Source organism: Podarcis filfolensis (genome assembly GCF_964270895.1).
Source record: "Podarcis filfolensis genome assembly, chromosome: 2".
NCBI classification, from domain to species: Eukaryota; Metazoa; Chordata; class Lepidosauria; order Squamata; family Lacertidae; genus Podarcis; species Podarcis filfolensis.
In genome coordinates, this window is record NC_139605.1 from 8,361,925 (window position 1) to 8,385,813 (window position 23,889).

Genomic DNA, 23,889 nt, shown 5'->3' on the forward strand with positions numbered 1-23,889 from the left:
GCTGGTCCATGAGGGCAAATGGGGCACTGCCCCACCAGTGCCAGGTGGCCCCCACCTGCCTGCCTTCTTCCTTGCAACCAAGCCAAAGAGAACCGCTGTCCGTCGGTTTCCTCCTCTCAGTGTTGCCCCTTGCAGAACTCAGCAGGTAGGAGGATGGGGGCAACCCTAGAATTGGTTGGCTCTGCCTGCCACTGCCTCTCTGGCGCCACCTACTGTTGGGCTCCTCGGCTTCCGCCCTACCAGCCCCAGCGGGCACCAGCCACCTTTGAAACTAGCCTACCAGTCGAGAGGTGAAGTTTTCATTCATCCCCCAGTCCGCTTTTGCCCCAGGCCCCGCCCATCATTGACATGTGGCCCCCGGAAGGCTGCCCAGAAGGGAATACGGCCCTCGGGATCCCCACCCTGTAAAAGGGAAACATGCTTATCAGACCGTCTTCAAATGCATCAAAGGGTTAAAGTGACCGAGTGCTTGGTTTGCTAGAGGGGCCAAATAAAGTGCTGTGTGTGTTTTTTTTGGCTGGATGGAAAACACTCGAGGTTTTTTCCCTGTTGGGGGTGGGGTTTGGTTTTGAATTCGCCACTGCAAAAAAAAAACCCAACCAAAAACCAACAAAAAACAGGAGGAGGAAGGAAGGGGAAAAAGATATCAGTGCGTGAAGAGGTGAGTTGCAGGAGGGCAGAGGCGGATCTCCAAAGGTGGTGTGCGCAGAAGAAGATGAAGTGACTTTTTGGGGGGTTGGGGGAAGGCAACGCATCTCCAGCCCCTGTGCTTTGATCCCGGGAGGTCTAACTCTGACCCCAGCAAAATCTCTCGCGCTCATTTCCTTCCACATCAGAGAATGGATCCTCCCCGCAGTAACGCTTTTCTTTTCGGGAAGGTGGAGGTGTTTTTGTTTTTGCAATGCAGGGAAATGGAGTAGCGGGGGCGGGGGGAATAGATCTGGTCAGTGATTTTTCCTTCAAAAATGTTTAGGGCTAGGGGTACTCATAGCGAAATACTGCCCCTCAATGAGCCCAAACTTAGATTCACCAAATGTTTAGGTGTGTGCGTACCCCTGCGTACCCTCAGGAAAAAAGCACTGGATCTGATTCCATGAGGAGACACATCCCCAAACACACACAAACACACACACATTGGAAGCTGTTTTATAACTGAGTCAGACCATTGGTCTGTCAAGCTCAAGGCCGCCTGCAATGACCAGCAGCAGCATTCCAGGGTTTTAGGAGGTAGGAGGGAAGGTGTCTCTCCTGGGATTAGAACCCCTGACCTTCTCTGCTTCTAACCTGCGACCCCCTTCACAGCAAGGCAGCGCCTTCCGCGCTCCATTCCATCCTTGCTTCCCACCCTCCGCAACACTCTGCCAGCATTCCATGGCTACTGAGCATGCTCAGTTCTCCTGGGCTGTTTTTTTGGGGGGGTTCCCCCCTTAAGGCCCCCCTACTTCTGCAAATCGTGGGGTTTCCCTGAGCCCTGAGGATACTCTGCTCTTGTGAGCGGGTGGCGCCAGCATTTTAAGCACGCTGTATTGCATGTCTGGGTTCCTACCCACTTTTTTTGGCTTTTAATTGATTTTCTCTGTTTATTTATTTATTTCATGATTGTGAAAAGCAACAGCCTCAAAGCGTTTTGCATAAAAGTTGAAAGGATAAAATTTCCGCCGAGGAAAATGTATAGCGATAACGTAAGATGTTCAAAAAGTTAAAACGACAGTAGATGAAAAAGAGATTTAAGACTGGTGTCAACTTTCTAACTTCCTTAAGTTGCTTCGATACTTTCCGGGGGTAGAAAGTTAGGATAAATTTATTTGGTGGACAGGAACTGCACTTTAAATATGCTTGTAAGAGTATGGTGCGCACACACCCTCAGCTCACCCATTCCAGGATACTCTATTCCGTTCCGCCTTCCGCTTGTGGTTTCACTCTTCCCCGCCCCCTCAGTGTATCATGACCACTCCAAATGCTCAGTCTCTATTGAGATGTTTTCGGGAAGATCTTCCCTGCCCCCTACTTTTGGGAACCTCTGGGTTTCCCCCAAGCCTGCTGATGGCTCACGTCTTTGGGTAGATGGGCCAACTTTTGCCTCTCTAGGTCAGGCACATTCTGTGTGAACAACTAGTCCCAAGTCTTCCATATGCCTGGACACTTATGCCCTGATAAAGGGTTTGTTGATCCAGCCTTTGTAGGAAAAGGATCCTGGCTCTGGGGTCTCCAGAGATATTGCGGCTGATTCCTTTTCCGTGGGACCAGAGGCTGCAGGGTGGGTCAAACTCTAAGCCAGGGATTAGCAAACTTTTTCAGCAGGGGGCTAGTCCACTGTCCCTCAGACCTTGTGGGGGACCGCACTATATTTTTTTGGGGGGGATGAATGAATTCCTATGTCCCACAAATAACCCGGAGATGCATTTTAAATAAAAGCACACATTCTACTCTTTAAAAACACGCTGATTCCCAGACCATCCATGGGCTGGATTTAGAAGGTGATTGGGCCGGATCCGGCCCCCGGGCCTTAGTTTGCCTACCCATGCTCTAAGCCATGGGGAAGGGCTGCAGCTCAGTGATAGAGCTTTGCTTTGTCATTAAGTTGTATCCCTTCCCCAGAATTCAACAGGGAGGAGGATGGGATGGGATTAAAAAAAAAATCAAAATTAGTTGTCTCCTTCTCCCACTGGCTCTGGGATTATGAGAGGATGATGGGAAAGTGAAGGTAGCCATCTTGCAAAGGCTGCACCTACTATGGGGCTCCTTGCCTTCTGCCAAAGCAGCCACCACAGCCAATACTGTATATATTTTGGTTTTAATCTAGAGAAGCTTCTATACAAGAGTTTAACTCTGGGATGAGATGGAGGAGCAAGCGAGTCGTAGGCAAAAGGCTGTCTTGCAAAGTGACAGAGAAGCTCCTGACGTCCTCCAGGCTGTGATTATCGGAGAAGATCTGCAGAGAATCCCAGAAGTTCAGATCAAGGAGGAACCGAGCGAGGGGCAGCTGCAGCACTGGGAAACCCAGTGGCAGGACTTCCTGAAGAAGGTGGAGGCTTCTCAGTTAGGCTGGGCATCACAGCTGGAGGAGCCCACCCCCTGGGACGACGCCAAGGCCTTCTTCGCCTCCTTCGAGCAAGTGGCCCAAGCCTGCCGGTGGCCCAAGGTGGAGTGGGTGGCCCGACTCCTGCCGGCCCTCCGGGGAGAAGCCGAGCAGGCCTTTAGCAGGCTGGAGGCCGGAGACAGAGAGGATTATGGGAAAGTGAAGGCGGCCATCTTGCAAAGGGACGCCATCGGTAGAGAGAAACTGCGCCAACACTTCCGGGGCTTCTGCTACCAGGAGGCTGAAGGGCCCAGAGGGGCCTACACCCGACTCCAGGAGCTTTGCTCCCGGTGGCTGAAGGTGGAGAGGCACACCAAGGAGCAGATCCTGGAGCTGCTGATCCTGGAGCAGTTCCTGACCGTACTTCCACCGGAGATCCAGAGCAGGGTGAGGGAGTGCGGCCCGGAGACCTGCTCCCAGGCGGTGGCCCTGGCCGAGGACTTCCTCCAGAGGCAGCAGCAGACCAAGAGATGGGAAGTGCAGGTGAGAGTGTTTTATCCTTGTACAAACAGCACGCGGTGGGGACCGTTGATGGCCTAAGGGCCACATTCCCTTCTGGGGGGCCACATGCTTGTTTGTATAAGAAGCTGCAAGTCAGCCATGCCAGAATTGAAGGTTCCTACACATACAACCAGACAAGCAAGAGAGTGTTGCAGTTCAAGGACACATTTCATCCAGGAGGGGGAAAACGGAGGAGAGGATATGGTCTGAGAAGAGTCCCAAGGGCCAAGTTGAGAGACCTGGAGGGCCACAGGCTTGTGGGAATGTTTATATAATTTAGCAGAGCTTAAACGATCCCTGGTTTGAGTTTCTGCAGTGACAAGCAGGTTGCTAACTTGTTTGAGTCCTATCAATAATTATGCCTTCCTGGTTGATAACCCCTTTCTGTCCCTCTTAAAGAAAGCACACATGAATCTGAATCATATTAACATAAACTATTTTACTATCCAGGGTGGTGCTGTGGGTTAAACCACAGAGCCTAGGGCTTGCCGATCAGAAGGTCGGCGGTTCGAATCCCTGTGGTGGGGTGAGCTCCCGTTGCTCGGTCCCTGCTCCTGCCAACCTAGCAGTTAGGAAGCACATCAAAGTGCAAGAAGATAAATAGGTACCACTCCGGCGGGAAGGTAAACAGCGTTTCCGTGCACTGCTCTGGTTCGCCAGAAGCGGCTTAGTCATGCTGGCCCCATGACCCGGAAGCTGTACGCCGGCTCCCTCGGCCAATAAAGCGAGATGAGCACCACAACCCCAGAGTCGTCCACGACTAGACCTAACGGTCAGGGGTCCCTTTACCTTTACTTTACTATCAGATTCATTCAGGTTTACAGAGTTGTTCCTGAAGGCAGGCTTAGGTTACATAACAGATAAACTATATATAGTGGTACCTCGGGTTACAGACACTTCAGGTTACAGACGCTTCAGGTTACAGACTCCGCTAACCCAGAAATAGTACCTCAGGTTAAGAACTTTGCTTCAGGATGAGAACAGAAATCGTGTGGCAGCGGCAGCAGGAGGCCCCGTTAGCTAAAGTGGTGCTACAGGTTAACAACAGTTTCAGGTTAAGAACAGACCTCTGGAACAAATTAATTACTTAACCCGAGGTACCACTATACTAGATAGTAGTGAGTCATGAGAAGACTGCATCCGAGCAGTTACCAGTTAACACTCCTTGCAGCAACCGACCAACTGACAAAACTGCCTGCCGCATAGAGGCAGTTAGTCCTCTCTCGGAATGTTGGACTTGATTGACAGCTATATATCCCACAAAGCTGAGGTCCCCCACCCCTGTTGTATATAGAATAAATATCCTTCAACCTTTGGGTCTCCAGCTTTGGGACTGCAGCTCCCCCTTGCCTGACTATTTGCTAACCCTCCGGTCCAGCAACATCTGTGGGGCGAGACAGGAAGCCAGAGGGAAACAGGAAACCAAGTGAGCTCTGCGCCTCTTGGCCGCCTCTCCTAAATTTCAGTTGGCACCGGCTAGGGCGAAGGTAGCTCTGACACAATTCAAACCATATGTTTAAAGTGCTTTAAAGGTAAAGGGACCCCTGACCATTAGGTCTAGTCGTTGTCGACTCTGGGGTTGCAGCGCTCATCTCGCTTTACTGGCCGAGGGAGCTGGCGTACAGCTTCCGGGTCATGTGGCCACCATGACTAAGCCGCTTCTGGTGAACCAGAGCAGCACACGGAAACGCCGTTTACCTTCCCACCGGAGTGGTACCTATTTATCTAATTGCACTTTGATGTGCTTTCGAACTGCTAGGTTGGCAGAAGCTGGGACCAAGCTCACCCCGTCACAGGGATTCGAACTGCCGGCCTTCTGATCGGCAAGCCCTAGGCTCTGTGGTTTAGACCACAGCGCCGCCTGCGTCCCTTTATGGTACTTGTACCTCAGCATATATTCCTGTCTCCCTGCTCTTAAAAAAAAGGATCTTTGTTGCTTTTTCAGGAGGTGGGAAAGTTTGAGGAGGTGGTGGTGTGCTCTGTAAAGACTGAACCATCTCCCTCCAGCCCTGTGGAGATGAAGAAAACCAAGCAGGATCTGGGTGCTGGGGTGCTGGGTAAGCCTAATTTCTCCTGCTCCTGGATTCCAGGAACTATTGTGCGAAATTTAGCTTCAATATTTTAAGAAGTGTCCAGACAAAACTTCCTGAAGTATATAGTGGAAGATTTTCTTTTTTTAATTGTGTTGTTTGATCACTGGTGTGTTTGTGGCCATGGGCTCCTTTGGGAGCGAGGTTAGAGGTGGAATAAATAATTTGATGAAAGATAAGTTGAGAGTATTTCGGGAGTTCTACCAAGAGTTATATTCAGCAGGTAACAATTCTATGGGGAAGATGAAAGAATATATCGAGACACACTGAGAGATAAAGCTAGAAAGTAGAGATAGAGAGATTATGGAACAACCAATTTCAGAAAAAGAAATAGAGAAAGTTATAGAGAAGCTAAAAGGGGGGAAAGCCCCAGGAGCAGATGGACTGGGAAAAGAATAAAGTATTAAAAAATATATTTATTCCTAAAATAAAAGTATTATATAATTCAGTAATAGAGTGTGAAAGGATCCCTCCATCGTGGGAACAATCAATAATTATCTTAATTCCAAAATCAGGAAAAGATTTGAAGGACCCAGGATCATAGGCCAATATTCCTAATAAATCAAGATGCTAAAAAAAAGTGGAATAAAAAATATACATTCTGCTGTCAGTTCTGTTAATTTGGTTCTCCCCCCCCTTTTTTTTCATTCTGAAAGGCTATGTGCAGCTGAGCAAAGGTGGAGAGAAAATCCTGGAGTCTTCTGAGCCTGAGGCGTTCCACAGGAGAGCAACTGTGACCGTTTCCCTGGCTGAGGAGGTGGGCAAAACGGGCAGAAGCCAACATACCCCAAAGAGGCAGCAAAGAAACCGCCAGAGGAAACGGGCAGGAGGATCCGTTCCTGGCGTGGCAGACGAGGCCCTTGGCAAACGCCCCTCAAAGCCTAAAGAACAGCCCTGCGCCATTCCAGAGGGAGGTTTCGGCAAAGACTCCAGGCTTGGCCAACTTGAAAGAACCCAAAATGGCGGGGGACAGGTTCAGGACGCTGGGGAGAGCCCTCTTCTGAGACCTGAGAAGTCGCGCATGTGCTCTTACTGCGGGAAAGCCTTCTGCGAGATCGCCCACATGAGGGCCACACACTTCGAGAAGAAGCCATTCCAGTGCTCAGCGTGCGCGAAGTGCTTCAGCCGCAACTCGCTGCTCCTCAAGCACGAGAGGACGCACGACGGGGAGAAGCCGTATCCCTGCTCCACCTGCGGGAAGAGCTTCGTGTACAGCTGGAACCTCATTAAGCACAAGAAGAAGCACACGGGCGAGAAGCCCCACAAGTGCTCGGCGTGCGGGAAAACCTTCTTCGAGCGCTCGGACCTCGTGCGGCACGAGAGGACTCACACGGGAGAGAAGCCCTACAGATGCTCCTACTGTTGGAGGCGATTCAGCCAGCAGTGGCTCCTGATGAAACATGAGAAAACCCACATGGCATAGAAACCTCCACAGGGCGAGGAAATGATATCTGAAGGGGCTGTCTCCTTCCCTGTGCACCTTTGGGTGCTGACCTTGACAGAGGGGGGGGGCCTTGGTAGCTCCACACCCTCAGAGGTTTTTGAGTGGAGGGCGGTGGCTCAGAAGAGGGTTTTCTCTCTGACATCCCTAAGCTGCAGAGTTCCCCCACTGTGGGGTTGTGTCTGAGGACACAATTACATAGCTTTTGCCGCTCGACGGAGACACCCCTTTTTTTCTATGGCTTTCAGCATCCGATATTTTTATATATAAATAGATACAGGATCCAGCTTTTTCTCTTTGCAGGAATTTACTTCAACTGGTTTTGAAATGTGTGTTTCTCAGGCGAGAACCAGCAAACCAGCAATGGGGAACCTCCGGCCCAGACAGGAGGCGTTGTAGATAGGCCAGCAGGAGGTTTGCAGGCCCCTGCCAATTGCTTGATTGTTGGCACCTGCTGTTCAGCCCTTTGCGAACGGCAAACTGCTGGTGGTTGGGGCTCAGCAAGCACAGGCAAAGCATCTGTGGCAATGCTGCTTTCTCCTGCAACAGAGCAAGGGGAACCTCTCGCCTTTCAGATGTTGCTGGACCCCCAACTCCCATCATCCCTGACCACATGACATGCTGGATGCCAGAGCTGATGGGAGTTGGAGTCATCTGGAGGGTCACAAGTTCCCTCTGCCCTAGGAAAGTTTGGGAACTTGGTGAGGGTTGAAGTCCCCATCTCTGATCAATATTGAATGTATTGTCCAAGGACCAACTTCCTTTTTCTATTCTTCCTTCTCTTTGTTTTGTTCCTCCCTTCCTCCCTGTTCTAACTCTGCTGGGAGAGCCACAGACCCATTGCACTGGGTAGGTAGTAGCTCTGAACGTTATTCCAGAACGTTGAGCAGCATAGAACGGCTGGGGAAGTCATGCGGGGGGGGGGTTAGGGCACTTTCAACCAGATGGGCTGGAGGCTCATTTCGTTTCTGTTTCCCACGGAAGCTGAGCGAAGAGTCGCCCGCCTTTCCTGGAACTGGCCGGGGGCGAGCGGAGGAAGTTTGGGGATTGTGATGGGAGGGAGGGACCAGAGTCGAAGCAGCTGGGAAGGGGGGCGAAGGAGGGGTTGACTTGGTTGGGAGTCACCTTACGAGATCGTTTAATTCTCATTGCATTCATTTCGGATTTCGGGTTACTGGGATCTCCCCCCGCCCCACCTCCCATACAATCGCCCCTCAAATAAATTGTTTATTCTGGGTGATTATCGATGAAATTCCTGCTAAAAGGACTTGGACTTTTACCCTATCCCACAGGTTCGCAGTGCTGTTAGTACACCAAGACCGCGACAGCGCTTTAGGGGAGCCATTGTTGGGGATTACTAGATCGTAGTTTTTAAGACGCTGCTGCCCGTTTTCATGTCCTGGTATTGCCTTAGAAAGCTGACGCTGGACCAGGCAACGCGTCTTTCCTGTAAATGTCATTTGCTCTTAAGCGTGTGCAAAGTGCCTTCTCTTTCCATTGAGTATGTACCATCGTATTTATTGCTGTTACTGTGAAGGTGTTTGCGCCGCTGACTTAGTACCACTTCCTTGTCTCCATGGTGTTTATGTCACATACTTTTACCGCTGATTTTTGTAAGCTACTCTGGTGTCCCTTTAAGCTAAACAGCAACATACAAATGCTTTAATGTAAAAAAATGGCATTCCAGTGCAGGTATCACATCTCCTGATGGTGATTTTTTCAAGCACAGATGGAACCATTAGTTGTGCAGTAACAGTGCAAAATGGAATGGAGTTTCTAATCTACAACATTAAAATATCATAAAATATTTTCAAAAGGATAAGAAGTAAAATAAAGAAATGGTCCAATTCTGTGTAACTGAGGACTGAATAAATTATCACTGTAGATTTAAACAGGGCAGCAAATAGATCAGTTTCCCCTCTCTCTGGTGTTCAACACCTGATTTTATGAGATTGAAACAAGTGCTTGTATGATATGTTAGCATACAAACAAAAAATATTGAGATGTCTTTCTTGTGACTCCTGAATCTCAGGTTGATTTTGTCAGTCTGTATTTGCACATAAAAAAACAACTAAAAAAACCTAGATGGGCTGGAGGGGATTTTTGGAAGGGAGAGGCAGGCATTCAAATTGCTTTGATGAGTCACTTCGCTTTGGGTAAGTCTGTTCATTATTATGCCACTATTTTTAATGAGTTCTTTATGTATATAAGGGACGCGGGTGGTGCTGTGGTCTAAACCACTGAGCCTCTTGGGCTTGCCAATCAGAAGGTCGACGGTTTGAATCCCCGCGACGGGGTGAGCTCCCATTGTTCGGTCCCTGCTCCTGCCAACCTAGCAGTTCGAAAGCACGTCAAAAGTGAAAGGAGATAAATAGGTACCGCTGCGGCGGGAAGGTAAACGGCATTTCCGTGCGCTGCTCTGGTTCGCCAGAAGTGGCTTAGTCATGCTGGCCACATGACCCGGAAAAACTGCGGACAAACGCCGGCTCCCTCGGCCTGTAAAGCGAGATGAGCGCCGCAACCCCAGAGTCGTCTGTGACTGGACTTAACCATCCAGGGGTCCTTTACCTTTTTTATGTATATGATCACTGAGATTATTTCCATTGTGTTTTACTGCTCATGGTGTACTGTAGACCAATGATTCTCCACCTACCCATTACTAATCCTCCGTTGAGCACTGTATATCAATAAAATATTTAATTTGCTTCAGCTAGTTTGGAGTCTGTTGTCTTTGTCACTGGTTCAGCTGAGGTGCATAGTGAACCCAGATTAACCCAAGAATGTGGTGGAGTCTGCAAAAAAGATGGCCCGGGTATCTTCCACAGCCGATAGCCAAACACATTTAAGCTGGAAAGAGTTCTGTGGCAAACTAAAAATCCTGAACACCAACTTGAGAATGGATCAGGAGCTGTAGTCATATTTCAGTTGTGTTGCAGTGACAAATTATCCTTCCCAGTTTACCCCCACCATGCCAAAGTGGAAAACTCAGTGTCTGCAAGTTTTAGCATCATGGGAGATAAAAATGTCTCCATTTGTTTGCTCCATGCTATGCTTACACCTCTTTCATGTCCCCTCTTACTTGCCTTTTCTCTGAATTAAAAAGCCCCAAATTTTCTAACGTTTCCTCATAGCAGAACTGATCCATCCTCTTGATTAATTTTAAAATGCATTTTTTTTTAAATGCAAAAACTGCAGCAGCAAGCTTAATCCCCAAAGCGGCACTTCCCTCTCTTGCACATGATGCGAAACCTGCCTGCATCATATAAAAAAACACACACACAGGAAGAAAGCTTGTCTTTTGCTTCAGAATTCTTGGGGGGCCTATTCATAAGCAAGCTTATGCAAATGTTATCAGGCAGCTAACTGGTTAAGGATGGACTCCTCTGCATGCAAAAGGAAGTTGGGGGGCACATTTGGAACTCTTAAGACACTTGTGGGCACCACAAAATAGCCAGAAGAAAAATTGATGACCTCAGTGCCCCCCGCCTGAAAAAAACAGGCAAAACCTACACATCTAAAAACAAAATCTGGGCAAAAAAAGTTGTCAAGTGCCCCAAGTAATAGTAGGAGTGGTAATAGTGGTAATATTTCTATGCTGCCCATCTGACTGGGTTGCCCCAGCGATTCTGGGTGGCTTCCAGCAATTTATAAAACCACAGTAAAGTATTACACATTAAAAAAATACCCCTATACTGTACAGCATTAATTATTGGCTTTGGTGGTCATTAAGCCCAATCCTTGCCCAGTGCAGGATCGTAGACTGTTGTTTAGTCGTTTAGTCGTGTCCGACTCTTCGTGACCCCATGGATCAGAGCACGCCAGGCACTCCTGTCTTCCACTGCCTCTCGCAGTTTGGACAAACCCATGCTGGTAGCTTCAAGAACACTGTCCCACCATCTCGTCCTCTGTCGTCCCCTTCTCCATGCGCCCTCCATCTTTCCCAACATCAGGGCCTTTTCCAGGGAGTCTTCTCTTCTCATGAGGTGGCCAAAGTATTGGAGCCTCAGCTGCAGGATCTGTCCTTCCAGTGAGCACTCAGGGCTGAGTTCCTTCAGAATGGAGAGGTTTGATCTTCTTGCAGTCCATGGGACTCTCAAGAGTCTCCTCCAGCACCATAATTCAAAAGCATCAATTCTTCGGCGATCAGCCTTCTTTATGGTCCAGCTCTCACTTCCATAAGGATCCTAGACAGATAGATGTAAAACCTAGGATGGAAACGCCCAACAACTTAGTGGAAGAGCATAATCTTTTCATGCAGACGTTTCAATAGCATCTCCATAGGACTGAAAGCGCCACCCGACCTGAAACCCAGGACAGCACTGCCAGTCAGTGCAGACGTCCTGGTCTGACTCGGAAGAAGGCAGGTTCGTCTGCTGCTCCGGCTCCCAGTGAAACACTTCCAAGAGAGGACAGCTCCTCCCAGATTTTCCCCCCACGGCAATCTGCCCTTTCCCGGCGATTCCCACCCATTTGGCTCCAGCCTTGCTGCAGCTGAGGCGCAGGAAGCCAGCCTGCTCTCCGAATTATAGCACTGTAGAAAGGGATCCTCGAGGGTCATCTAGTCCGACCCCATTGCTCCCACCTCTGTACTGCGGGGGGCTGGACTAGATGACCCCTGGGGACCCCTCCCAAACGTCTTACGGTTCTCTGATTCTGCGCAAAAGGCCCCTTCGCGACGTCCCTCCCAGCCATAGGGGGAAAAGGACGTTTCCCGGAGCAAGAGCTCAAAAGGGGTTAAACCAACCGAGCTTTGCTTCCTAGAAAAGACAGCAGAGAGGGAGAGAGATGAGGATTTATGGGGCGGGGGGGGGGAGCAGGCAAAGGGTCTTTTCCTGTCGTGGGAGGAGGGGGCGCCTGGGAAGATCCTGTTTTTCCTGCAAGAAGAAGAAAGAGTGTGCACCATGGAGGGGTGAGCATGGAGGGGCTGCAGGGAGAGGGGGCGGAGGAGGAAAGGGGCACCCCATAGCTCCCTCCTCCCCACCCTTCGGATCCTGGCACAGCAGGATCCTTCCCTCTCAGCTCCGTCTAGACCTGGAAAAGGAGGCAGGACCCCTCTATGGAAGGAAGGAAAGATATAGGTACAGATGCAGATCTATACCTAGGTAAAGTGGGTCATCTAGCATTGTATTGTCAACACTGGCTGGCAGCAGCTCTCCAGGGTTTCCGGCAGGGGGAATTCCCATTCATTATCAACATTCACGAGAGAGATGATGATGATGATAGATATAGATAGATAGATAGATAGATAGATCCTCTTGAATATGGTATACAGTGCTTTTTTACTTTAAAAATGTTAAGGGGTACTCTCATTTTGACTCCAGAAAATCACCATTTTATAGTTCAAATCAGGAAAAATACAGTAACTGGACAAAAGTACATAGATTCACAAAATGTTTAGGGGTATGCCTGCGTCCCCTCCAGAAAAAAGCACTGTGTGTGTGTGTGTGTGTGTGTGTGTGCACACCAAACGTTCTTGTTCACCCAGGCATTTGATGGCTGAAAAGATGTTGCTCCTCACAGCCTTGAAATGATTATCTGTTTAAAATATATATAATATATATATAATCTGTGAGGATGGCTCACATGTGACTCTTTAAAAGTATTATAGGTGTGCTTAGGTTGTTGTTTTTTTTAGATGCTCAAAACGTTTTGATTGTTATCTTGGATTGCTTGCTGTTCTTTGTGGCCCCGGGCTCCTTTGAAAGGAAAGGTGGAAATTTAATACATACAGAGAAGAAAAAGGACCAGGGACCAGGACATTTTCACTGGGGTATGGTTGCAAAGGCTTCGTGCACACCACACATTTAAAGGACACTGTTCCCCCCCCCCCAAAAAAAAAAAAATCCTGGGAAATGTAGTTGCATAGGTACAGTTCCCAGCACTCTTAACAAACTACAGTTCCCAGGATTATTGAGGGGAAGACATGTGCTTTAAATGTATGGTGTGGACTTAGTCTCTCCTTTATTAGTAGGTGATAGTATTAAAACTACAAAAGAGTAAAAACAAATGCAGATTTTTTGAGTATAACTTGCATGCAGTTACCATTTTTTAGCATGCGCAAGTGGCTGCAATATTAGAGCTCTCTGTTCTCTTGTGAATTCATTTTCTCTTTTGTTTCTACCCTTTTCATTCTCTAGGCAGAAGCTCAGGATGCCTATGGATTTGTTCTAGAATTGTCCGTAACATGCCCTCACGTTTGTGAAGCCGCTCGAGAATGAAAATGGGGAATCAGGACACCACAGGCGACACATTGCGGGAGGCACCAGGGAGAAAAGGGAAAAGCACAGGTTTCCTCCAGGATGGGAACATCAAGGAATTCTTGCATAGGTTTCCAGGAGGGCAAGTGAAGCAGGAGCCAGGTGAGGAGCCGACAGAAGCCCCATGGCAGGAGCTCCTAAAGAAAATGGAGTTGCCTCAGTCCGAGTGGGAGAAGCCACAGTTGCCCGAGGAGCCGTTGGACGATGCAAAGTCTTTCCTGGCCTCTTTCGAACGAGTGGCCAAAACCTGCCGTTGGCCCAGGGAAGAGTGGGCGGCCCGAATCCTGCCGGCCCTCACGGGAGATGCTGAGCAGGACTTCAGTGGGCTGGAAGGCAAAGACAAAGAGGATTATGGGAAAGTGAAGGCGGCCATCTTGCAAAGGGACGCCATCGGTAGAGAGAAACTGCGCCAACACTTCCGGGGCTTCTGCTACCAGGAGGCTGAAGGGCCCAGAGGGGCCTACACCCGACTCCAGGAGCTTTGCTCCCGGTGGCTGAAGGTGGAGAGGCTCTCGAAGGAGCAGATCCTGGAGCTGCTGATCTTGGAGCAGTTCCTGGCCATCCTGCCGCCCGAGATGCAGAGCTGGGTCAAAGAACAAGGCCCAGAGGCTTGTTCCCAGGCGGTGTCGCTCGCAGAGGATTTCCTGCTGAGGCCACGAGAGGCCAAGGGGCAGGAGAAACAGGTGACACCCATGGGTTGCAATGTTTGTGTGCGGCATAGAGCTATTTTTTAAATATTTCTTACTACTACATTACTACTGCCATGGACAAAGGCAGTATGTTTCTGAATACCAGTTGCTTGAAGCCACAAGTCATGCTTGGGGGCTTTCCTTGGGGGTGTCTGGCTAGCCATTGTGATAACAGGATAGAATCAAAGAATCACAGAATTTTATTTTTATTTTATTTTTTTTTATTCAAAATTATAACAAGACATATTATCCAAAAACATATCCTTATTCCCCCTCCCCCATTTTTCCTCCCTCCCCCCTCCCACACAGAACTCCCACCCCACCCCCCGACTTCCCTCAGTTCCAAGTCTTTGGTTTCTCTAATAATGCTGTTTTCTGCATGTTACAAAGTTGTATAGATCCTCAAACTGTTTAGCTGATTATTATCGGTAAAAAAATTGTGAATGTTTATTCAAAACCTGCCAAGGAGTCCAGTTCGCTTTGTTGCGTCTTCAAATACTTTGTGAAAGGTTCCCATTCATCCTTAAAGTCACAGTTATCCTTGTCCCGTAGCTTATATGTCAATTTTGCCAGTTCTGCATAATCCATTTTTCTTGCCATGATTCTTTAGCTGGGGTTTCTTCAGTCTTCCATCCTTGTGCTACCAGAATCTTGCGGCCGTTGTCGCATACATCACAGAATTTTAGAGCTGGAAGTGACTACGTGGGTCATCAAGTCCAGCCCCCTGAAATACAGGAATCGTATGCCCTACGTCAGGACTTGAACCCACAACCCTGAGATTAAGAGTCTCATGCTCTACTGACTGAGCTATTTAAGGATGACGGACTAGAGGGGTTACTGACATCCTGAACTTATTCAGAAGGGTTTCTTAGTTACGTTTAATTGCATTCCCTCAAGGTCAGCCAGTGAGCTTCATCACTGAGTGACGATTTGAACTCTGGTCCTAGTCCAACACTCTAACCCAGTGTTTTCCAAACTTGAGTATCCAGCTGTTTTTGGACTACAACTCCCATCATTCCTTGCCACCGGTCTTGCTAGCTAGGGGCGATGGGAGTTGTAGTCCAAAAATAGTTGGCAACTCAAGTTTGGAAAACACTGCCAAGCAACGGTGGCTTTGACCCTTAGGTGAATTTCCTTTTTCATCACTATGGAGTCCCATGGCTTGAAATATCTGTTTTGATTGACAGGTGTCCCTGAAGATGGTTGAGTCTCCTCACTCAGGCTGGAAAATGCCACAGTGGTCGGAGGAGCCCGCGCCGTGGGATGACATGAAGGCCTTCCTGGCCTCCTTTGAGCAAGTGGCCCAAGCCTGCCGGTGGCCCCCGGAAGAATGGGCAGCCCGGCTCCTGCCTGTCTTCAGAGGAGACGCCGAGAGGACCTTTAGCAGCCTGGAGGCCGGAGACAAAGGGGATTATGGGAAGGTGAAGGCAGCCATTTTGCGACAGGACGCCATCAGGAGGGAGAAGAACCGCCAACACTTCAGGCACTTCTGCTACCAGGAGGCCGAGGGGCCGAGAGGGGCTTACTGTAGACTCCAGAAACTTTGTAGAGGGTGGCTGGCGGTCGAAGGACACACCAAGGAGCAGATTCTGGATCTGTTGGTCCTGGAGCAGTTCCTGGCTGTCCTGCCGCCGGAGATCCAGAGCTGGGTCAGGGGACAGGACCCGGAAAGCTGCTCCCAGGCAGTGGCCCTGGCCGAGGAGTTCCTGCTGAGGCGGCAAGAGGCCAAGAGAGAGGAGAAACAGGTGAAACTATTTCCCTATGTGCGGCACAGAGCCAGGGATGAGAGAGAAGTATAGCTTGGGGTTGTTGATGGACTGCGCCTTGTGCCTCGTTTTCCTTGGCTGTAATAATAATAATAATAATAATAATAATAATAAAATTATATCCCGCCCATCTGGCTGGGCTTCCCCAGCCACTCTGGGCAGCTTCCAACAAAATATCAAAATACTGTAATACATCAAACATTAAAAGCTTCCCTAAACAGGGTTGCCTTCAGATGTCTTCTAAAAGTCTGGTAGTTGGTGTCTTTGACATCTGGTGGGAGGGCGTTCCACAGGGCGGGTGCCACTCCCGAGAAGGCCCTCTGCCTGGTTTCCTGTAACTTCTCTTCTCGCAGTAAGGGAACCGCCAGAAGGCCCTCGGCGCTGGACCTTAGTATCCGGGCAAAACGATGGGGATGGAGATGCTCCTTCAGGTATACTGGGCTGAGGCCATTTAGCGCTTTAAAGGTCAGCACCAACACTTTGAATTGTGCTCAGAAACTTACTGGCAGCCAGTGTAGGTCTTTTAAGACCATTGTTATGTGGTATCGGCAGCCGTTCCCAGTCCCGTCTAGCTGCCTCATTCTGGATTAGTTGTAGTTTCCGGGTCACCTTCAAAGGTAGCCCCACATAGAGCACATTGCAGTAGTCCAAGGGGGAGATAACTAGAGCATGCACCACTCTGGTGAGACGGTCCATGGGTAGAGGGTCTCAGCCTGCGTACCAGATGGAGCTGGTAAACAGCTGCCCTAGACACAGAATTGACCTGCACCTCCATGGACAGCTGTGAGTCCAAAATGACTCCCAGGCTACGCACCTGGTCCTTCAGGGGGACAGTTACCCCATTCAGGACCAGGGAGTCCTCCACACCCGCCCGCCTCCTGTCCCCCCAAAACAGTACTTCTGACTTGTCAGGATTCAACCTCAATCTGTTAGCCGCCATCCCTGAAGGCCAAGCTAGGTGTAACGTTTCTTGTGGAAGCACCCGACGTTTTTTGTGGAAGCATCCAAGTCTGAAAGGATTATTCTTATTCTTACTGTTAAGAATAAATAAGAATAAAAGAAAATTATTATAAATTAGTTTGGAGATGGTATTTAACGCCAGTCAGATTAAATCAAATAAACAAGGAATATTCGGTTTTATGTTGGAGCGGATGCCAGGAAACCGGGTATTACGTTCACCTGTGGTGGGGGTGTGAATATGTACAATTTTTTTGCCAAAGGGTGTTTAAGGAGATAACAGAAATCACTGGGTTAAAGCTGACCGAAAATCCTGAGGTAGCATTATCATCAATTTACGATGGGGTGGAAGGTTTGCAGGCTATGAAAGACTTGCTCACAAATTTATTGACAGCTGCACAAGTTATGATGGGCAGGAAGTGGAAGGGGCAAGCAGAATATAAAATGGAAGAATGTGGGATATAGCTATTAATGATAAATGAACATGTGCCGTTAAGGTAAGACGGGGAATATGCAAGAGAAATGATTTTGAGGAGATATGGAAGGTGTTTGTAGAATTTGTACTGTTAAAACAGAAAGGGGTCAAACCATCGCAAGAGGTGTTGAAATTTTGGGAGGTTGGATAGTTCCAATGGAATGGTCTCAGTGGTGGGGTGCACATTTTTGTTCTTATTTATTTAAGATTATTTCTTTATTAAAATAAAAAAAATTAAAAATTAAAAACTGGCTCCATAATGTAAAAAAAAGAGGGATTGCTCTCTGCTGTTCCAGGTGGCGTTGGAGGAGGAGGAAGAAGATGCAAATTTCTCGGATGCAGGGCAATCTCCATGGGACTCCGAAGAGGGGCACCTGTGTGTGGTAATCAAGCAGGAAGTTGAGGATGGAGAGGCCAGCCCATGTGGTGAGGAGACATTTGCCTTTCTTTGAGCTCGAGTCCTTGCCTGGGTTAAGCTCAGCTGAGGCTCCTCCATATTCCCAGGTCCCTGATGGGCCTCTAGTCTGATCCAGCAGCCCTTTTCTAACATCCTTTTCCCATTGCCAGTTCTGAATGGCTAAGATTCAACTGCCCATATAGAATATCCTATTATTATTATTATTATTATTATTATTATTATCTGAGGGTGTTAGCACTACCAACAGGGCTCCATTTTCTGCTCGCAGCACACAAGAGGGTCTGTAGGGAAAGAGGTGGTCTAGTCAATGTTATTCTTTCAAGAATAGTGGGAAAGTATACAACAACAACAACAACAACAACAACAACAACAATTTATTATTTATACTCCACCCATCTGGCTGGGTTTCCCCATCCACTCCCAACAGAATATTAAAAACACGATAAAACTTCCCTAAACAGGGCTGCCTTCAGATGTCTTCTAAAAGTCAAGATAGTTGTTTATTTCCTTGACATCTGACAGGAGGGCGTTCCACAGGGCGGGCGCCACCACCGAGAAGGCCCTCTGTCTGGTTCCTTGGGCTTCACTTCTCACAGTGAGGGAACCACCAGAAGGCCCTCGGTGCTGGATCTCAGTGTCCGGGCTGAATGATTTTATTTCTACTTTTTTTTTTATTTCTACTATACATTTTGGAAAGTTGTTTATCCTCTACCGATCTGGACACATTTGGATATCACAGCCAAATTTTGCGCAAAATTCCTGCAAGGACAGAGCAGGGTGTTGTGCATGGACGCCATCTTGAATCAAGATGGCGGGCTGAACCTTTCAAAACGGCACCTTTTGCATTCCTGAGCAATGCCGGGTACACAGGCTTCTAGTAAATAAAAATAAAATAAGATTCAACTGCCAATCCAGTCAGCCTGTGCTATATGGAATTGGGGGAGCGGCATCTTTTCCTCGTCTCCACTTATCTGGGAGTAAGTGCTACTGAACACAACAGGTCTTACTGCTGAGTAGACATGTACAAGACTGCACCCTTAATTTGGTTTTAGGCACTACTTGAATACTCTCAGCTTTTTATTCCATTGTTGTTTGTTGTTTTTTCTCAGGCTGTGTGCACACCATACATTTAAAACTCATTTCTCCCTCTCCAAATAATCCTGGAAACTAATAATATAATAATAATTTATTATTTGTACCCCGCCCATCTGGCTGGGTTTCCCCAGCCACTCTGGGCGGCTTCCACAGAGACCAAAAATACACTAAAATGTCACACATTAAAAACTTCCCTGAACAGGGCTGCCTTAAGATGTCTTCTGAATGTCAGGTAGTTGTTTATCGCTTTGACATCTGATGGGAGGGCCTTCCACAGGGCGGGCGCCACTACCGAGAAGGCCCTCTGCCTGGTTCCCTGTAGCTTTGCTTCTCGCAATGAGGGAACTGCCAGAAGGCCCTCGGCGCTGGACCTCAGTGTCTGGGCTGAACGATGGGGGTGGAGACGCTCCTTCAGGTATACTGGGCTGAGGCTGTTTAGGGCTTTAAAGGTCAGCACCAACACTTTGAACTGTGCTCGGAAACGTACTGGGAGCTAATGAAGGTCTTTCAAAACCGGTGTTATGTGGTCTCGGCGGCTGTTCCCAGTCACCAGTCTAGCTGCCGCATTCTGGATTAGTTGTAGTTTCCGGGTCACCTTCAAAGGTAGCCCCACATAGAGCACATTGCAGTAGTCCAAGGGGGAGATAACTATATACTGTAGTTTATATCTCTCGCAGAGCTACAATGCCCAGCACCCTTCACAAACTGCTTCATTGTATTTCATGTTTTGCCACTGCTTTCTGCCTTGAGCTCTCTTGGCAGAAGGAAAGATGAGATACAAAAGTTTTAAATTAATAAAATGAAGGCATTTCTCTTCCTCCCAAGAAGACTGGGCTGTGAGAGGAATCGTGGTGGAGGAAGGCCTCGAGGTGGAAGGCAGTCTGAGGTGCTCTCCAAGAGGATTTCAAGAGCTGGCTGAGAGTTGTTTATTTGTTTATCCATTTCTAAAAGCAATGATACCGCTTAGCATAATAAAAATCTCTAAGCAGGTTATGTAGGTATCACCAGTCTTGTGTTTATTGGGCACACGGCACCTTTGAGCCGCCGCTCACCCCGCCACCCTCTTTCCCACTTCCTACCAGGCTGGGAAAAGAGATTTAAACCTCTTCACCCATCCCAGTCCCATTTGATATTTTCACCACTGCAAGCCAAACTAGTGGGTTCAGGGGGCAGGTTAGGCCCCTGTGCTGAGCAAGACCCACCTCTGGTTCCAGCCAATAAAAGTTGGTAAGGGTGGGAAATTTGTGGCCTTCAAGAAATGGTTGGGTTTGGCCTCCCATCAACTCAGTATAGCCAAAAGGGAAATAATGGGTCTAATAACTGCTCCAGGTAACCAGTACTTCCACTGGGTAAGATTTCTCTCTTTCTCCCACCAGCAGATATGTGCAAGACTGAAAATGAGGAGGAACCAAGCGAAGCGTCTGTGGAAAGATTTGAGGATGCCGGGAATACGTGCCCCGTGTGTGGGAAAAACTTCAGCTGCAAATCGGACCTTAACAGACATCAGAGAACTCACACAGGAGAGAAACCATTTCGATGCTTTGAGTGCGGAAAGAGCTTCAGTCGGGGCGACTACCTTATTTTGCACCAAAGGCTTCACAGAGGGGAGAAACCCTATAAGTGCTCAGAGTGCGGGAAGGGCTTCTATCGAAGCACACGCCTTATTTCACATAAGAGAATCCACCTAGCGGAGAAGCTGTATAAATGCTCCGGCTGCAGCAAGAGCTTCTGTGACCAGTCCAGACTTATGCAACATAAGAGGACGCAGCACTCAAGCGAGAGGCCATATAAATGTTCAGAGTGCGGAAAGAGCTTCATTCGGAAAGCACACCTTACCAGACATCAAAGAATCCACACAGGCAAGATACTATACAAATGCTTAGAGTGTGACAGGAGCTTCAGTTGTAGCAAGCATCTTATTTCACACCAAAGAATCCACACTGGAGAGAAGCCGCATAAATGCCCGGCGTGTGGGAAGAGCTTTAATTTCAGCGGGAACCTTACTTCACACCTGAGAATGCATACAGGAGAGAAACCATTTGAATGCTCGGAGTGCGGGAAGACTTTCAGTCGGAGTGCCCACCTCACCTTACATCAGAGAACCCACACGGGGGAGAAGCCATACAGCTGCTTGGAGTGCGGAAAGAGCTTCAGTCAGAGCAGCAACCTTACATCCCACCAGAGAATCCACACAGGGGAGAAGCCTTATAAATGCTCGGTGTGTGACAAGAGCTTTGGCCGGGGTGACTCTCTTATTTCCCATCAAAAAACCCACGTGGCAGAAACCATATAAATGCCCAGAGTGTGGAAAGAGCTTTTTGCCAAAAGCACGCACCTTATTTCACACGAGAAAATTTGCAGATGAGGGAGGAACCGCAAGAAAAATGCTGTGCCGTCAATGCTTACAACTGGGAAACGGCTTTGGCAAAAAGACAACTCTTGCTACACCACAAAGAATGTACAACTCTGAAAATCATCTGCTTGTTCTCATCTGCTCCACTGAAACATACATAGTGAATAAAATTAGAAAAGGTTTATCAACGGATATAACCTTTATTATAGTGTTGAGCAGAGCTTTCCAGACTTTTAACGTTGGTGACACACTTTTTAGACATGCATCCTTTTGTGACACAGTAATTCAGTTTTGCTAGCAAACTGGAGGTTAAACTAACCCCTTTCCAGCCCTGGGAGGAGCATGGGGAATGTTCGTGCGACACAACTACACACCACAGCCGACTCACTGAAACATCGCAACACACAGTTCGGAAAGCTCTGGTACAGAGAAAGACAGGACTAGTTTTTGCCTTTCCCAAGGTCTCTTGAAAGCCAAAGAGACACTATATTGAGGCCTAAAGTGATTTGAATTGGGTCATCTGAAATCCTTTAGTTGGGGGGCAAGCCTTAAGTTGGCTGTCCATACTAGATTTCGGCCTTCTGTCCTGGATACTGAGAACACTGTCATGGAACAAGGAGGCATATCTACAGTTACTGAGGGTAGGGTGGGTGGGGACCAATATTACAAAGTTCAGGTACCTTTGTGAAAGAGCTTCGCAAGTACGGCACATTAAACAGGTTTTAACAAAGTACGATTAGCCTTGTTCTTGTTGATGGCTGTCTGTATGGTGATTTGTAGAGCCTACAAGTCTGGGAGGCTCATAAAGGTGAGCTCCCGTTGCTCTGTCCCAGCTCCTGCCAACCTAGCAGTTCGAAAGCACACCAGTGCAAGCAGATAAATAGGTACCACTGCGGTGGGAAGGTAAACGGCGTTTCCATGCACTCTGGTTTCTGTCTCGGTGTTCCATTAAGCCAGAAGCTGTTTAGTCATGCTGGCCACATGAACCAGAAAGCTGTCTGTGGACAAACGCCGGCTCCCTCGGCCTGAAAGTGAGATGAGCGCCGCAACCCCATAGTCACCTTTGACTGGACTTAATCATCCAGGGGTCCTTTACCTTTACCAATCCTTGGAATATCGAGGTAGGAAAAAACTCCTGGAGAGAATTCCTCGAGAGCCACAATCTTTCAAACATTTTCCTTGATGAGTCTGGAGAGCTCAAAAGCTTCCGTATGTTTTGTGACATTTTTGGTTGGTCCTAATAAATAAGTATGGCTCAGCTGTGGATTTTGGAGTTTTCTCCCAAACGGAAATTATTTCTCTTACCTTCATTCCTACATTTTCATTCCCCACCACCACCCAGGATCCTGTTTCTGTCTTGGTGTTATCTGGTGGGCAACAATTCCCTGTCCCTGACTTAAAAGAATGGCATAGGATGTATTGTGGAATACCTCTGAGGAGACCCTGGAGAGCAGCTGCCAGTCAGAGTTGGCATCACTAGGCTAGATGGAGCTATAGCCTGGCTCTGCGTAAGGCAGCGGCAGGTGTAACAAGCCATATGCACCATCTGTTTAAATTCTATTTGTCAGTGTGCCTGTTTAACTTGGGACAAGTTAAAAACGATTAGCAACCCTATAAGCAGAAATAAAGGAGGCAGAAAGGGCAGGAAAATCAGTTTGGAAGGTTGTAGGACTAACTTAGGCACACTAATTCCAATGGGTCTACTCTTTAAGTAGAGGTTAGGTGGCTGCCACCCAGTACAGTTGCCAACTTTTTTTGGCTAGAGACTGCCCCAGTGCCATTGACATTTTAGGCATTGGCTGCATAGCTTTAAAACACCATGATACGGATTTTTTTAAAAGAAATATTTTATTTCCATTTAAAAAACAATATTATGCATTCACATTGGACTCCCCCCCCCCAATTTTTCTAATCCATTTTATCTCATTTTTTACCTTAACTCACATTATCAGTGTTGCAACAATCCCGCTAACATTTTTAAGTATACACAGTGGTCTTTAAGATATTCTATAAACTTTTTCCACTCTTGACTGAATTTCTTGTCGTCTTGGTGCCTGATCCTGGCAGTCATCTTTGCCATTTCGGCATATTCCATCATCTTGGTTACATGATACTGTTTTAAACTGCCCTGCATTACAGGGGGTTGAAATACATGACCCTTGGGGTTCCCTTCCAACTCCATAATACTTATGATTCCATATTGTAGCTTCTTTCCCAAAAAGTATGGGAGCTGTGGTTTGCTAAGGGAGCTGTTAGCAGACCTCTGTTCCCCTCCTAGAGCTACAATTCCCAGAGTGGTTTAAACAATAAATCCCCCTTTATAGGGAACTCTCGGAGGGGAAAGGCAGCACCTTCAGAAACTGTTGTCCCCATGATTCTTTGGCGGGGGCTATTAGCATGGCTGCTTAAAGCAGTATGATGCTGCTTTAAATATGTAGTGCAGGTTATATTTTTTGCAAAACATGCATACTTTACTTATCCATCGTTTCTAAGAAGTTATGTTGGTCGAATCTGTATTTTGCTATACTGAAAACTAATAGAAGTATTTGGAGAATATACAGTGCTACCTTGGGATGCGATCGGGATCCATTCCGGAGCCCTGTTCGCATCCTGAAGCGAACGCAACCCGCATCTGCGGGTCGCGTTTTGCCGCTTCTGCGCATGTGTGTGATGTCATTTTGACTGCGCATGCGCACGCAGCGAAAGCTGGTAGTAACGCGCTCCGTTACTTCCAGGTCGCCGTGGAGCGCAACCCAAAAATACTTTAC

At 47.9% G+C, this 23,889-nt stretch overlaps 3 protein-coding genes across 4 annotated transcripts in view; 1 reads left to right on the top strand and 2 right to left on the bottom strand.

Annotated features, from left to right (window-relative positions):
- Positions 1–23,889, bottom strand: part of LOC310756746 (uncharacterized protein) — a 1,375,527-nt gene that overhangs the window by 688,505 nt on the left and 663,133 nt on the right. The gene's annotated exons all lie outside the window — the stretch shown is intronic.
- Positions 1–23,889, bottom strand: part of LOC310757092 (zinc finger and SCAN domain-containing protein 31-like) — a gene marked incomplete at its 5' end in the record, with an annotated part of 210,941 nt that overhangs the window by 46,295 nt on the left and 140,757 nt on the right. The window lies entirely within an intron of this gene.
- On the top strand, positions 517–22,379 carry LOC310758181 (uncharacterized protein). The gene is made up of 9 exons (XM_083604109.1): positions 517–661; positions 2,804–3,562; positions 5,526–5,637; positions 6,327–7,087; positions 13,314–14,051; positions 15,245–15,820; positions 17,564–17,681; positions 19,597–19,689; positions 20,145–22,379. Exons 2-9 carry the CDS (start codon positions 2,840–2,842, stop codon positions 21,059–21,061), a joined length of 4,038 nt encoding a protein of 1,345 aa, XP_083460235.1. The 5' UTR covers positions 517–661; positions 2,804–2,839; the 3' UTR covers positions 21,062–22,379.

What these genes read in the sequence shown, in the direction of transcription:
- LOC310758181 (XM_083604109.1), top strand. Translation starts at nt 2,840, where the DNA reads ATGGAGGAGCAAGCGAGTCGTAGGCAAAAGGCTGTCTTGCAAAGTGAC. An exon ending in CCAAGAGATGGGAAGTGCAG is followed by an intron (nt 3,563 to 5,525) that starts GTGAGAGTGTTT and finishes TTGCTTTTTCAG; the next exon opens with GAGGTGGGAAAGTTTGAGGA. An exon ending in ATTTCAAGAGCTGGCTGAGA is followed by an intron (nt 19,690 to 20,144) that starts GTTGTTTATTTG and finishes TTCTCCCACCAG; the next exon opens with CAGATATGTGCAAGACTGAA.